This window comes from Periplaneta americana, chromosome 9 (assembly GCF_040183065.1).
Source record: "Periplaneta americana isolate PAMFEO1 chromosome 9, P.americana_PAMFEO1_priV1, whole genome shotgun sequence".
Taxonomy (NCBI): Eukaryota; Metazoa; Arthropoda; class Insecta; order Blattodea; family Blattidae; genus Periplaneta; species Periplaneta americana.
In genome coordinates, this window is record NC_091125.1 from 72,941,129 (window position 1) to 72,957,514 (window position 16,386).

Sequence of the window (16,386 nt, forward strand, 5' to 3'; positions counted from 1 at the left end):
AGTAACTACAGTAGAATCTCTACTTTCCATGGCAATGATGGCGGCAGAATGAATGGTTAATCGAAAAATACGATAATCCGTACCATAAAAGATTTTCATAAATCAAGTGCATAATACTTAGGCCCACGGTTTCGTAATTTCCCCCACGTCTTGTGTTTAACATGCTAGATAGTTGATCAAAAGTTCACTAATTTAAGTCCAGTTGTCAACAACAAGTTTCAAGGGCAAGGGAACTCCTTGTGATAGAAACAGTACAGATCTCATATTATAGATTTACATACTTTAACACTTTATTCTTGTTTTAAATAAATCTGGCACAGTTGTGCCGCCCATCTTTTTTCTGTTGCAGCATGAGGCACACTTTCTTTTTTTTCAAACCACTCAATTATTTGCACTTTTTTCGATACTTAGCACAATACGTTTTCTTTTGACAATCATGGAAAACATTTTGCATAGAAGTTAAACAGTAACGTCACTCGGACATTAAGATTAGGACTGAATGTTGCATGGGTTTACAATTGTGTGAAAGTTCTTAGGATCATTCCTTTGAAAGCAATGACTATTTTACAAGTTGCAACAAATACTTCCTTCCACAAGTAACTGTTTCTATTTCCGGCAGTGAAAGCATTCCTACTACATATTGTGAAATAGTAACCCTCGCTAGAAAAAATACATACTGACAATGTATAGAACGTCATATTTTGTTCTACAGCAAAAAAAGTAGGATAATCCGATAGGGCAAAGAATAATTGGGTTCTACTTACTGTACTAATAAAGGCAGTGCAAGTTAAGGGGGATGACAATGGAATGTGTTTCCGTGGTGATGTCATAGATATACAGTGCCTGCACTTTCTCTTTAAAGGCTGTTATGAAGGGACCTGTGAGAGCAATAGCAACCGACCATCCACAGATCTTGATTACAATGCATCTTACATTAAATATGGATTTGTGTAGAATATGTGTGATCCACCTCTTCCCTTCTGCAATATTTGCAACAAAACTCAAACAAATAACTCTATGAAACCATACCTACTTCAGATACTTGATAACTAATCATAGTGAGTATAAAGACAAGCCAGTTGAAAGTTCGAAAGTAATACACAATTATTTTACACAATCAACAAAGGGGCATTGGAAACAGTGTAAAGTTAGCATTCCTCGTTGCAAAAAATGAATCACTGTATACCGCAGTTGAATTTCGTATTGATCCTGGAACATTGATTATAACAGATGAAATGTTAAAAAATTTCACTAAAGTAATAAAAATAAATTCCGAATTCTGACACAACTGTGGGGTAGAATTCATGACATGGCACAATATGAGGACCATAGTTTCAAAATGAGTTTTCTATCAGAACCACTTAAGTTACCGATAAGAATTAGGCTATATAAGATAATTTTTCTTTTCTATGATATCTGTAGTGTTGTTCCTTTAACTATTTACAATATTTAATAGCATGGTTCTCTTTTTATAGTTTAAAACTGGGTAATTTAAGAATTGATAATTCGAGTTTAATTTAGTTCAAATACAGATATGTATAATTTGAATTAAGCATAAGAACTTTGAGGGTACAGCCCTGAAAGGAAAAGTGTTTCTAAGGATAAAGGGAGAAAAAAAGGTTCAAATACAGATATGTATAATTTGAATTAAGCATAAGAACTTTGAGGGTACAGGCCTGAAACGAAAAGTGTTTCTAAGGATAAAGGGAGAAAAAAGGTTCAATACCACTGGAGTAGAACATATTTATGGGCCTAAATTATGCAAAACATTTTAGAAGGTCCTCCAAAATGATGTATGAACTTTAAGGGATCCATGATACTCAAAAGCATGAGAACTACTGCTCTACACAATACCTTAGAAGAAGTTAAGTTTAATTTAAGAGATGTGTGTATGTGTTCATGCGCACGTGTATGCTGTAGACACTAATTTTACATTATATTAATATTACTAAATAAGAATGTCTAGTTTAATGATGATTATACATGTCATTTAACGAAATAAAAGTAGATCTGCAAAATCTCTCCTAACTCAACTCTGAACAATCATTCCTATCATAGAATACTATCCATGAGTGGTGTACTCACTGTTTGGCTAGAGATTCCAAGAAGAGCTTCTGCTTCTTTCTGACACATGTCTCACTCTGCCTCAGCAGAGCTTCAGAAATAGCTTGGGCATCAAAATCAAGCTGAGGCAGCTCCACATTCACTCGACCAGCCCTTGGATCCAAAGGGCAATCTTCAGATTCTGTTTCACTCTCACATTCCTGAGCATCATCATCATCAGCATCATCATCATCATCATCATCACCATCATTTTTTTCTTCTTCTCCTCCTCCCGTTTCATTCTTCTCCTCCTGCTTTACCTCCTCTTCGTCTTCTTCCACTTGCACCATATCTTCCCAACTGTTTCCAGGGCAGCCAGCCTGGCAGAATAACAGAACACATCATTTTGTATTTGGGAAGAATTCATGCTTAGATAGCAACAGATAGAGTAAATATGGTTATTGAAGTAAGCACTTTCTCTGAATTTTGTGATTTACTAATACAGAAGATTGAGAAACTCATTCTACATTCATTTATATACTTAAAAATTTTAAAAGAGAACCTGGATAATGAATCAGCTATCATTTTATTGGATTTCAGTGAAAACTACAGTTTTGTAAATTCAAGACGAGGCCCAAGGGTTTCATTGGAACATAGGTAAGTATACATTTTATGTTGCAGTGGTATATTACAAGAAAAATGAAAGACTTTATTCAAAGTGCTTGCGCCTAATTTCTGATGACATGGATCATGATGTATCTTTTGTTTACCAAAGTCAAAAGATCATAATCAATTTCTTGAAAATAGAGCTCTCTCTCTCTCTCTCTCTCTCTCTCTCTCTCTCTCAGATGTTAAAACTGTAGAATACTTCTCAGATGGTTATGCTGCTCAGTACAAGAACAGCAAGAATTTCATTAATATATGTAACTATGAAGCAGACTTCCATATGAAATGCAAATAGTCATTTTTTGCTACTAGCCATGGAAAATCTCTTTGTGATGAAATTGGAGGTACTTTGAAAAGGATGATGATTACCAAAGCCAGTTTACAAAGACCATTTAATGAACAAATAACCACTGCATCACAAGTGTTAAACTTTTGTAAAGAAAATCTCAAGGAGATTACTGTATTTTTTGTAACAAAAGAGGAAATGGTTCAAGTCCGAAATGATCTCACTGAATGTTTGAAAATGCAAAAGCCATTTCTGGGATACGCTGCTGCATGCATCAATTTGTGCCTTTGGCTACATATGAAATTGGAGCAAAGTGATTAAGTTCTGATACGGACTATAGTGTGATATTTGACACCTGTCGTGAATCCAAATTTCAATGCAAATTCTTATGTTGCTTGTGTGTAGGCTATGGATCTTGTGGTACCCTATGTGGGTTTTATTGAAAAAGTTAATTACGAAGCGGGTGATGCTACAATAAAATTCATGCATCCACATGGGCCCTCTCCATCATTTTATTGGCTTGACAATGAGAGTTGTGAAGTTCCATTTTCGAACATTTTGTGCCAAATGGATGTCAGCACAGCCACAGGAAGGACTTATACTTTAAACCAAGATTCTTACAAGAGAACTGAAGCCAAACTGTTTTAGTTGTAAAAAATTACATTTTGTTCACATTTTGAGAAATGTTGTGCCTTACACATCTATATTTCTCTGCCAAAATGTAAGTTGTTATCATTTTCCCATTATAAATTTTTTTTTTTACAGATATAGCACTATGTTCTCATTACTATACGTAATTTTCAGCATTTTCTAAGATGTGGCACTTTACAAAAAAAAATTAATTTCCAATAAATGCAAACAAAAGTCCTTAAAAAGGTAAAAACATCATAGTAATTTAAATGTGCAATTTTTATAAGCTCCAATATAAATCTCAGTTATAGAGCAAGTTTAATAAAAATTCCAGTGATTGCATTGACAATTGTGGCATTACTTGTAATTTTTTCAACTGCTGACATGCGACTACATTCATATCAATATTAGTATTTTCTGCTTCAACGACTTCACAGATTCCAATACAATTTTAAAGAAAGTCATTCACTGAGGCATGTAACACATATGCAAAGTCTCAGCAAACAGTGAGTGATATGGTCCGGATGAACTGACATGGAATGACCCCATGATTAATGAAACCTTCCCAAAATCCTATCATTCTTGAATAAAAAGTATACAATACGCTCATTAAATAAGAACGAATTGTAATAAAAAGAGTTTTGGATAGTCTTTAAGGCTTTCCCGTTCTGCAAAGCAAAGTTAGATTAGCAACAGGGAAGGTTCTATCTGTCCTGTGGTGTTGCTTTATTATTCAGAATGCAGTCAAATGTCTTAAAAAAAAAATTAATTAAGGCTTTGAAATTTTAGAAATTACTAACAATAAAGAAGATGGAGAAAATTATGAGGAACATGCTGGAAACACAGGATGGCAAAGAAGAGCTAGAATAACAGGAGTAAAAAAAATACTCGTTCATGGTTTACAATGTTACACAAGGGTCATTTAGGAATATTGTAAGCAGTGGTGGTAGTGGCAACAGCAGATGCAGTAATCCAGAATGTATAATAAGATGTATACCACTTCAATATGACTTTGCTCAAAAAATAAAATAAGCGTAAATGAAAACTACATGCATTTCAATCCGGTATATGTTCCAAGATTGTAACTGTGTTGTTGTTAGTTATTAGTTTCCACAGTTGTGCTAGCAACTCAGTCAAACAAAACAGTGACTCACTAAGTGCATACTATGGTATAATGAATTATAATATGGAATAATCGTGTAAAGATGATTCATAGACAGTTCAATGAGGCAGCACCAAAGAAAGTTTTTCTGGTAATCTGATACATGTTTACTAGTGTCAGGAATGTGAATTAATGATTTTAATAATGATACAAGTATGTGAAAAACAAAGTGTCCTCATTTGTAAGCAGCACATTATACAGAGCAACTCAAACCTAAGTTACTATCATTTTTACTGTGCTACGAGGTTGCTTTTGACATAGTGGCGTGTTGGGATTTCCTGATCTCTTGTTTGCTTTAAACCTGGCAAAGGACACAACATGTGAGCGTTTTCCGTATCAGTTATTGGTCTAAGCTGGAGACATAATTCTGCTGACACTTTGCATTTCAATCTCAGTCAATTATATGAATTAACTGTTTCATAAAAGTATGGGCCTAACTAATCTTAACACATGAACATAATATTATACACCCATTTTCTGATCATGTAGTGGGACTTCATAAGAAAATTGTGGATACTGAGTACCTATTCTGGGCATTTACGAAGACACTCAGGTGAAACCAAACTTTGTCAGTCAAAAGAAGAAGCACTGAATCAATGATTCTGTTGTAGATTGATTCTAACATCCAACGAGAAAATCATATGCATGCTACTGGATTATCTGTTTTCAATTTATGAACCACTGACATTTTATAGGGATGAAACTGAAGAAACTTAAAACTCATCACCACAGAATGTTATGATACGTTCAATTCTTGTGTTAGGTGACAGGTATTTTTTATTTGCAAAACTACATCCTTTTATGCATATCTTGAAATGTTTGTTCTGTGTAAGCACAGTTCAGACAACGTTTCTTCTTTCTAGGATGGAACCCATTTCTCACCACTTATTAAATAGTTTAACAACACATGTTTCGATAGTTGTGCAGTCCCTGGAAAACATCACAGAAACTTATGTAAACACAACTCGTACATCTTCATTAGATATGTTTCAATAAGTAAAATGCACTGTGTATCTAACCATGTATTCTCAATACAATTCAAAATAAGTATTGCTCAATACAATTCAGGCAATTGACTAATTGAGATTGAAAATGTAAACTGCAATTAGAATTGTGTCACTGGCTTAGTGTAACAACTGATAAAAAAAACCAATAGCAATATGTCCTTTGCCAAGATTAAAGCAAACAAGAAGCTGGGAAAACTCAACAAGTGAACTGCCAAAAGCAATCTAGTGACTTGAGTAAGAATACCAGTAGCTTAGGTTTGACTTGCTCTGTATGGTTATGTAATATTACACACAAGTTGCCTATCAAACGTGATTGCATTTGTGAATGGTAAAGTCCGAGTAAATTTCACGTCGTTGGAAGTTCAGATGAATGCAGTATAATAATTTGTCCTAAGCCTGCCCAAATCAACAAGACAAGCTGGTCAACAATATTAAACATGCCACATTCAACAGAGCACAAAATCCTGTAAACCTGCTTAAAATTCAAGTTACATGCACAACTGATGTAACACATAACAGTCAGGGTCAAAATGCGTGTTACACATTTTGCTGTGAGATTCTTTCACAATTTGAAGGCAACAAATTCCACATATGCAAAATAATCTTCAGTAACGAAGCCACTTTTCATTTTTCAGGGCTTGTAAACAGACATAACTGCAGAATTTGGGGGAGTAAAAATCCACACGCAGTTATTGAAGATATGAAATACAGTTTCAAGTTGAATGCCTTCTGTGTCTATCCAAAACCACTGTATTTGGGTCTTTCTTTTTCAGTGAACAAACTGTGACTGGTTCAGTGTATGTAGTCATGCTGGTGCAATTCTTTCTGCTGGTTCTGAATGAAGACGGTCTTGAAGGTATGATGTCCCAGCTAGATGGAGTGTCTCTGCACTTTTACCATGAAGTTTGAGGCTCATTACATCGAATATTTCCATGTAAATGAATTGATAGATCAGTCCCTACGGCTGGCCACCTGATATGACTATTACTTCTGGGGTTACATAAAGGATGTTATTTATTTCTCACCAATACCTGTTACTTTCTCAGATATCACTAAAAGAGTATGAGCTTCTGCAGCTGCAGTTATACCCACTATGCGTCAATATTTGGACAGAACTGGAATATAGATATGCCATCTGCAGAATTACAATAGGTGCACACAACATTTGTAAATGCATGAAAGTGTGTTAAAAGTTCAACATACTGTATTACATACCAAAACATGTTTACATTTCATTTCTACTTCTTTTACATTTTCAGAAATACTGCAGTAAATTGGCATACACTTCATGTGTACACACTGTATTACTATTCTTGTTATAATAATACACCACTTCTAGCATGTTGCCAATTGTCTAAAGGAGATCAACAAATAACTTTCAGCAGCATATGTAGGAATAACAACTGAGTGATAATCAAGTCAAGGCTGATATTCAGTGGCGGCTCGTGAACTTGTGGACTGGGAGAGCTGCAGTAGATTTTGGTACATATAAATTTCACTTCTTGATACCATTACTAATAAGTATAGGACAAAAATAAATGCACTACATATTGAAAAACCAAAACTTTCTGACTTAGTTGAGAGATGTCTGTGGCATCATTTGCTAATCGCTAAAAAAAAAACTAATATCGATTTCAGTCTGAATTTCTTATCAGCAGACACTCAACTTGCAATCTACCATTTCATTCCGAATTTTCTTAGAATTACCTTTAAACAGTGGCATGTTCCAAATGATTTTTGAGAGGCTCATTTAGATTACTCACGGACTGTAGCAACCCACGAAATACGCCAGAGTCCTTCGGATCGTTTTTTCATCATATCCCCTAAGGGGAAGTTCATATTGGCCACAAAATTTGATACAATCAATGTTTTTAAAAATAATTTCACGATTTTTTCTCACTTCTTGATTATGTTTGAGAATGTTTGTTCTGTTCGTTTCACTTAATTGTGCAGCAATATTAGTTTTGCCTAACATAGCCAATGAAATAACATTTTTCAGGTGAGATTGAGAAGATTCGTGCTTTTTAATTTTTAGGGGCAAATGTCCTAAATTTGTCACACCACTCCTAGTCTATACAGTATCACCACCGAAGAGGAGGCAACCACAAATGGTCAGCGTAAATTTCATTGTTATACTTCCTTACATATATGCACTATTTCGGCTGGATGAAGCTTGAATAAGATTTAAGTCGGGTAACGAACGACCCTTTAATTTCACTTCATTACATCAATTTTCTCTGCAAGGGAAAGTTGAGAAAAATAAAATTAATATTCTGTAATTCACACACACTCAGGCTTGCACATTTGCACTGGTTAAGTTACGGTACTAAAACGTCACACCAAAGCAACACTCAGACATACTGATGGTCAACTATTTTCTAAAACTGGAAAAGAAGTCTCTTTCGTATTTTACGTGCTATATCAAAAAGATTATACTCTCGTGCAATCATTTTGAGTTAAGGCAAATATTAGGTTCTGCTGGAGACTGGATATATACGTAATAATAAGGCAAAAGAGAATATTAATTTCGTTATATTAATTCGATAGGATTCTACAACAATAAGTATGTGAAGAGAAAATAAAAATTTTGTCATTAAGTTTCAAGGGAATAGGGAATCCATTTGACGTAGCATTACAATAGCAGTGTGGGAGGGGAGAAAAGATCTTCCCTTGTCGCCTGGCTCTGCAAGTCACTATAGCAAGATATGGGTTTTAAACAGCGGCAGTTTCCCTCTGCTTCCCTTCACCTCTCTACCCCCTGACCTAGCAAGACACACTCTCTATGATCTGTCCCACCCTGCAGATCCCAGGACGACTTTGAATGCAGTGTCAATTCCAGTACAGTCGATGCGCAAAAAAGATAATGCATAAGATAATAGTACATATTCCCGGTCAGATGAAATATAAAGCAATTTACCAATAAAAGCTGTAACAATTCTTCTACAAATTAAAATAAATATTACTTCCATTTTCCTGTCAAGGCAGGAAGTGCTGCAGCTCCGCAGCTCTTATGGACGGGCCACCCCTGCTGATATTACTGCCAACTACCTCTCAATCAAATGTCAATACAAATTCTTATTTAACATCTTCATTAGTGCATTGTGGGTTATAACAGATAGGGATTCCTGATACAAATAAAAACGATGTTCTAATATACTATTTTTTATCTTATAATATCTGTCATAATACTCAAGTCAACTTAAAGACACTCTAATTCATATGGATACTACCTGGATGAATTGACTAATAGATTCTGAGTATGAACAAAATTCGTCCAGTGGTTTATGAAAGTTGTACAAGGATGGACATAAAGACAAGCAGAATGCCAAAAATCTTACTAGGGACGCTAACAGTATGTATTTTCATAATATACCAGAATCAATTTTTGCAACATTATACACTAGACTCTCACAAATCCGGCCTCTAAATTATCTGGTCTCCTTTCAGTGTCTTTCCTATCATTTTTACTGTAATATTTTTATTTTATTGGGTTATTTTACGACGCTGTATCAACATCTAGGTTATTTAGCATCTGAATGATATGAAGGTGATAATGCTGGTGAAATGAGTCCGGGGTCCAGCACCGAAAGTTACCCAGCATTTGCTCGTATTGGGTTGAGGGAAAACCCTGGAAAAAACCTCAACCAGGTAACTTGCCCCGACCAGGATTCGAACCCGGGCCTCCTGGTTTCGCAGCCAGACGCACTGACCGTTACTCCACAGGTGTGGACTTTTTTACTGTAATAGTTTTCTAGGAAATTTGCACCAGTGCCATATGTTATATACATATATATTTATATATACATTTATTCTGGAAGATTTGCATCAGTACCACGTGTTATACACATATATATTACATTTATTATTATCAGGCAGTACATCTCACTTAATGGTCTGTATCAGAGGAAGAACAATTGTTTGTATACATTTGAATTCTGATTAATGTAGTATGTTAAACTAGTCAGAGATGTACCAATACAATGGAGGAGGAAAGGAAATAGCGACCCTACCCCAATAGCTCCTGGCTTAGTTATCTCATGAGTGATGTCTTATTGGTGTCTCTTATGAGATTCAAACCTGTCTTCAGACAGTTGACTATAAAAAAACAACAATACCTTTATACAAATATGTGCACGCCACATGTGAAATGTTCCAGTTTTTATTTATAAGTGCAAGTGGAGTGATTGGCACAGCTTATAACATTAAATTTAATGACATTTTTAAGCACTCTCAGTAATCTGGCACCCCTCTATGCAATGAATGGTCAGATTAGCAAGAGTCTACTATAATATGATGAGAATGTAACAGAAAGAGCAACAAACAGAGAAATGTAAGTACAGAACAGGTATCATATACATTGTGTGAGTTTCTATATATAAGAAAGTAACATAATATATCTGATCTAATTCTTACCATTTTCCATGCTGTAAACTTCTCTTCAAACTCTACTGCAACGTCAGACTGCTTCATCAAGTAATAGAACACATCATTCTTAACTTTCCGCTTCATTCTGCCATCACTCTGTTCTATTAAATACAGGATAAATGGTTGCAGGAACCTTGTTACCACTTCTGTAGGCAGCTGTCCCCGCCCAACTTTTGAAAGCTCTTGGAGATAAATGTCACAGAAATGCATTACTAGACTTAGTGGGCAGGTGTTGGTTATACTGTTTGGCTCAGACAAAATAGTTGCAGTGAAGCTGTTGCATATTTCTTCTGTCACTTTTTCATTCCACTCATGTTTCCGGCAAAATTCAAATGTTTGGCGCAGAAAACGTCGCACGAGCTGTAAAAACAGAAATGTCATAGAAACACATTGTTAAAATAATTATTTAATTTTATACAAAATTTTCAAACTTTTATAAACTCTACTTCAGAAACCAAACTAAAAGAAGAATGTTGTCTGAAGCTGAACAACATATAGCTTGAATAACTTCTGATGACAATTCTTAATTATATTACTTTAATTCACTCCTACCCTGTTCTTTCTATCTATATATGTTTGCATGGAAAATAACAGTGACATCACAAATGCACCTGCACACTTAACACAGATCATTGAGTCAGAGAATTTATGAAACACAAACAAAATTACTTCTGTCTATTCAGATGACTTTGCTTGCTTTACTGAACGTGAATGGAAGAAATTTCAAACGCAAACACATACTCTTGACAGTACCGTCATACCCATATGTATATTCATAAAAAGAAAAAAATGACAATATTTGGAATAGCCTGCCAGGCTGTACAGTTGCAAAAGTATATTTCACACATTTTTTGTGTACCTACTCTTACAACTTTCGTTTCTATGTTGTAACACAGCCTATTTGGGTCGAAACAAGCAATATCTAGAGCCATATATTTTGTAACATGTGCTTAGAAAATCATCACTTCAAATAATACTTGAGGTGAGTAATATGGTAAATTACTTTCGAGTGCAAGAGGTCAAATGACTTTATTGTCAAACATCTGGCAGTAGAAAACAACAACAACACTTTCGAAGTGCATGTCATCAAGCAGAACTAGATGTGAATAAACTTTCCAACTTTCTGAAATAGCTCAGTTGATTAAACAGTGGGATGAGGAGACAGTCTCTATCATGAGGGGTTCGAGTCCACAGAGGTGCCAATATAGCCTATTTTATATTTTGCAATTCATTTACTGTTCACAGATATATATTTTTAACATCACATCAGTTGCATATTTATATTCTGCAACCAGTCAACAATGCTGACACAGATGTTCTCAACACTAAGGTAGTCCTGAAAAGGACTGTTTGACTGGGTGCCATATTAGACTATCATTCAATATTGTGTCCAGTACACATTCTCTACAGCCATCCTCATCCTCTCAGGCAGGGAACTGATAACCAGTTGCACAGCGTTTGCCCTAAACCACCTCTTCCCAGATGTCTAGTATCACATTCCAGGGCATCTTTAGATGCTGAGAGTTGGTCAGACCAGTTTTCGGCCATGACACATTTTGCTTCGCCTACACTTTTCGATGGGGCTAAGATCGATTAAACATAAAGGCCAATGCAGCACATCCACCTCATTGTTCTCAGCCAGACAATGTTTAACTATGCCTGTCTTATGGATTGGAGACTGATTCTCTGGCACATACTTTCCCGTCAATTTTTTATTTTACTTGGTTATTTAACGACGCTGTATCAATTACGAGGTTATTTAGCGTCGATGGGATTGGTGATAGTGAGATGAGACCGAGAATTCGCCATAAATTACCTGACATTTGCCTTATGGTTGGGGAAAACCTCGGAAAAAACCCAACCAGCTAATCAGCCCAAGCGGGAATCGAACCCGCGCCCGAACGCAACTCCGGATCGGCAGGCAAGCGCCTTAGCCAACCAAGCTACGCCAGTGGCTTTCCCATTAAGAGTGTAAAGAGGTCGACAATTTGTCAACCATAAGAAAACAATAAAAATTTAATCAAGTTATAGGCCTCTATATATATATATACATACACACACACATTTGGTAATGTATGGCCCTTGGTCCTCTATTGTAGGAAGATAGCCTGGCTCATGTTTACTACATAATTACCATAAAATTATCTGTTCGAGTGTGAGAATACTAAGGAGCAGACAATTCCTACAACCACTTACCGTCATAAATTTATCATATCGAAACTGATCTATACCAAACCACTCATTCACCATTGTGCGGAAAAAACACTTCACAAAAGAAACTGCTAATGATGTTCTATTGAAGCAGTGAATCAAGCGACTGATAGTCTCCGCTAGTTCCTCCTAGAACAATAATTAATACTATGTATAAAAGTTTTAATAATGGCTGCTACATGTGCATTGTATACCACATAGGAACAGCTTCAGTGAGCCATGGTAATATAATACTTCAACCGTTTTAGCGCAAATATCGAGGGAAATGCTCCTTTATTATTTTGGTCCAGGAAAAATACTCATCTTTTATTCACTGATTTTAGTCGGACCAAGCTTAAGTAACAACCATGGCTCACTGAAGGTTAGCCCTCTTTATCTGTTCTTTCACAATTTAATCACAATGATTGTGTTACAAATAAGTAGGCTTAATATAGAAACAAAAATAAATCTTGACTCGTTATCAAATTAAAGATTCCTTTACAATTGCGCTACCAAATAAAGGTAGAATGTATTAGGGCCTACTTGGCTTCTAGCCTAGATCATAATATGATATATTATATATATTATATTATATACCCAGATTGCTCGGCCTTACAGGCTTTGACGGTAACAACATTTGTCAGGTTTACTATGCTGCCATCTAGTTGGTACATAACGAGTCACGTCGTAACTCCCATTTGAGTTGCATTAGCGACTGTACTGTCATCTCGTGTTCGTTTACGGCGGACGGGTGGCGATCCTGGCGGTTGTTCTCTTCAAAGTGCCACCGATTTTAACATAGGGATGAGCAATCTGGGTATACATGATGTACGCTTCTAGTCAAGTCATACGTACCATAAACTGTAAATAAAAGACAAATTGAACGGCGATACCAATTTCGCACTGTAACAGGCTGAGTGAAAAGTTGCTGTGAAAGCGGAGAGGCAGGATTGCATACATATATGCTTTGATGGATAGTTCCGGTTTTTCGTATGCATTGCTTATAATGCATTTTGGTCCGTAGGTGGATATGGATAATATCCTGCTTTCCTTTAGCAGTGCAATTGTAAATAATTACCATAAATAATAGTACTCTTAGATTTTAATTTTTAATTCAACAGTTAACGTTACAGTATTTATTTTACAGCCAGTATTACCTGTACAATAAGTTTATCTGCCATCCACATACAGTAAAACAGGCCTTTACAAATCCTCATGAAATCATCGTCGGTAAACTCTGAAACATAATTATAGTAGATCACAAAGACAACACACAAGTTTATGTGAATAATTATGTTTACATAAATAGTTTACATTTTCACATTAAACATAGGTTAGAATTTTATGCGACTTACCACATTCGCCCCTAGATCGAACAGTTAACCACTTTTTTAACTTTTTAATACCTCTATCGCGAAGCCTTTTATTATTTCCCGCTAAAACTTTTGCAAATGCTATTTCTTGTGCCAATAGAAGAACTTTACCACGTGGGTCATCCGTCGGACACATTTTTCCAAGTGCCATATTTCAAATCTTCATTGTCTTTTCTTTTTTTTTCATGTTTATGTCACTGCCTGCTGGATTGCAGTAAGATGCGATCCAGCAGACAGTGGTTTCTGTATAGAGAAGGAAGCAACGAGTTAGAAAGAGAAAGACCAGAGCCTTCTTTAGTTACAAGCCGGGGCATGGGTAGGTTTGGCAACGCAGAGTGGAGGCGGGAGATTTTAGAGTGATATTGTGTTTGTTCATTGCTTTCGTTATACGTAACGCGTATTTTTTCAATATTATTTCATGCACAAAGGTAAGATCAAGATTCAGAGTAGTGATGTAAATTATTACGGGTTCGAAAATAGTGTTTTATTGCAATCAATTAGCTATACTTCAGAATACGCCGTAAGTAGGCTACTTACATACAAAGGCTGCCACTTACAATAATTAAAAAAAATACATGTTTTTATTGATAGTACGAAGGTAAATAAATAAATAAAAAAGATATTCCTTGCACCGAAAATAATAAAATCAATAATGCAATAAAGACGTATGTTCCTACGCAGTATTCTTAAGTTCCATTCAGTTAACAAATTTGTGGCTAGCAAATTGACAATGTTTTGCGACTTAATGGTGTTTCATCTGTGAAAGGTTTAGGATATATTTTAATATTATCTTCTGCGATTATCTATCGTGTTTTTCTACAAATATTTCAGATGCCTAGAAAGTGCTGTGTGCCTATGTGTCGTAGCAACTACACTTATAATTAAAAAAAAAATAAAAACATACTTGTTTTTTTATTGATGGTACAAGGGAAAATAAATAAATACTTAAAGAAATGTTACTTGTACCAAAAATAAATAAAATAATGACGTACTTTCGCAATACCCTATTCCAATCAATTAACCATTATGTGGCTAGTAAATTGACAATGTTTTGCCGCTTAATGTTGTTTCACCTCTGACATGAAAGGTGCAGGATATCATAGGCATTTTAATTTCATGTGATTATGTCGTGCTTTTCTATAAATATTTCAGATGTCCAGGAAGCCAGTTTTAGTTTGAACCTGGCCAGTCACCATAACAATACTGTTATCCTAAATTATTTGTTATAAACTTTTTAAAATATAATTTTAAATAAATATACCATAACTACAGAAAACAAGCTAAGAATGTGAATTATGCAAATAGGCCTAAAATAAAATGTAAACAGAAGAAACTATTGACATTCCTATTATAATAAAAGTATGAGGATGTAAATACAGTTAAGCCAAGTAAAACAATCTATGAAAAAATGAAAACACATCCCTTCAACATAATACGTAACAAAACGCAACATTATCTATTAAGTACATGTATGTATCAATTAGCGTAAACTCAGTGGACTTTAAATCCTGTAAATACCAAGTGGGTGAATGTAGAGTATCCAACGCCCACTGAACGAATATTTCACTTTTATCACTGCCAATGTTGCGCTATAATCGTATATACAAGGTAGGCTATAACAAAAACCTAAACTAACCAAACCTAACCTGTCAAAGAAGCAACAAGTTATACTAAATATGTGTAAAATTGGCCTATGTCTCTATAGTGGGCGGGACATAAGTAACATTGATCAAACCAACAAAGTGATTATATGCATGTACAAATTATAGATAGTTCTGATGTATAGCAGGCATTCCGAATCTTCAACAAAACTGCAACATTTATGGGATCACAAAACAGCTGTTTACAATGACTTTGAAAACCAACGGCGTAACTTTATTGATATAGCAGGCGAGACCCAACAATTTGACTAGAATTCTGATACACACAAATCACAAATAAGAATATAAAAATGTGGTTACACAATATTTAATAGAATAGTCAATTACTTTGTCATCCATAACCGTAAAAATTCCCAAAGACTGCAACCATTTTATTTTCATTTATTGTCTTGTTTTTTTTTATCACCAACACGCATTTAGTTTATAATACATCAACAATTAACGTTTGGTACGACCGCAAACATAATTCCATCGACACACACACTTATATTGTAACATTAATTTACATTGGAAATCGGCATTAGCACAAACACGTGTACTGTACGGTCAGCCTCCGGGTGACAGATAATTACAGTGTTGCCGACGTATGGCCCCGGCTTGTAACTAAAGAAGGCTCTGGAAAGACTCGTTGGAGGGAAGCAACGAGCTTGACGAGGGAAGCGAGGAGAAGTGTATTGTGTTCCGATAATTTCCCTTGTGATGGGTTCAAATATTCCTTTCACGAGTAAAATTTCCCTACTAATTCCTACCTCTTCACTGTCAGAAATAATTGCGATGTCATTTAAAACCTCACATAACTTCATTACCAGTAGATGTTAATGTTATGTTTTATTTAACGACGCTCGCAACTGCAGGAGGTTATATCAGCATCGCCGGTTGCCGGAATTTTTTTCCCACAGTTCTTTTACATGCCAGTAAATCTACTGACATGAGCCTGTGACAC

General features: G+C 35.4%; 1 protein-coding gene across 5 annotated transcripts in view; it reads right to left on the reverse strand.

The window, feature by feature from the left end:
* The window catches only part of Nnp-1 (Ribosomal RNA processing protein 1 homolog Nnp-1), a 28,634-nt gene extending 14,628 nt beyond the window's left edge, over nt 1-14,006 (reverse strand). For 3 of the 5 annotated variants that reach the window (XR_011333895.1, XR_011333896.1, XM_069835041.1), the window contains exons 1-5: nt 13,765-14,006; nt 13,567-13,646; nt 12,416-12,559; nt 10,208-10,579; nt 2,086-2,423 (exon numbers count right to left, since the gene is read on the reverse strand). Coding sequence is in view for 2 of the 5 variants with exons in the window: in XM_069835041.1 (XP_069691142.1) it covers nt 2,086-2,423; nt 10,208-10,579; nt 12,416-12,559; nt 13,567-13,646; nt 13,765-13,933 (1,103 nt within the window). In the remaining 3 variants the exon portion in view is untranslated. The remainder of the gene's footprint in view (nt 1-2,085; nt 2,424-10,207; nt 10,580-12,415; nt 12,560-13,566; nt 13,647-13,764) is intronic. The other 2 variants (XR_011333897.1, XM_069835039.1) reach the window with 2 other exon arrangements.
* Between the last annotated feature and the right edge of the window lie 2,380 nt (nt 14,007-16,386).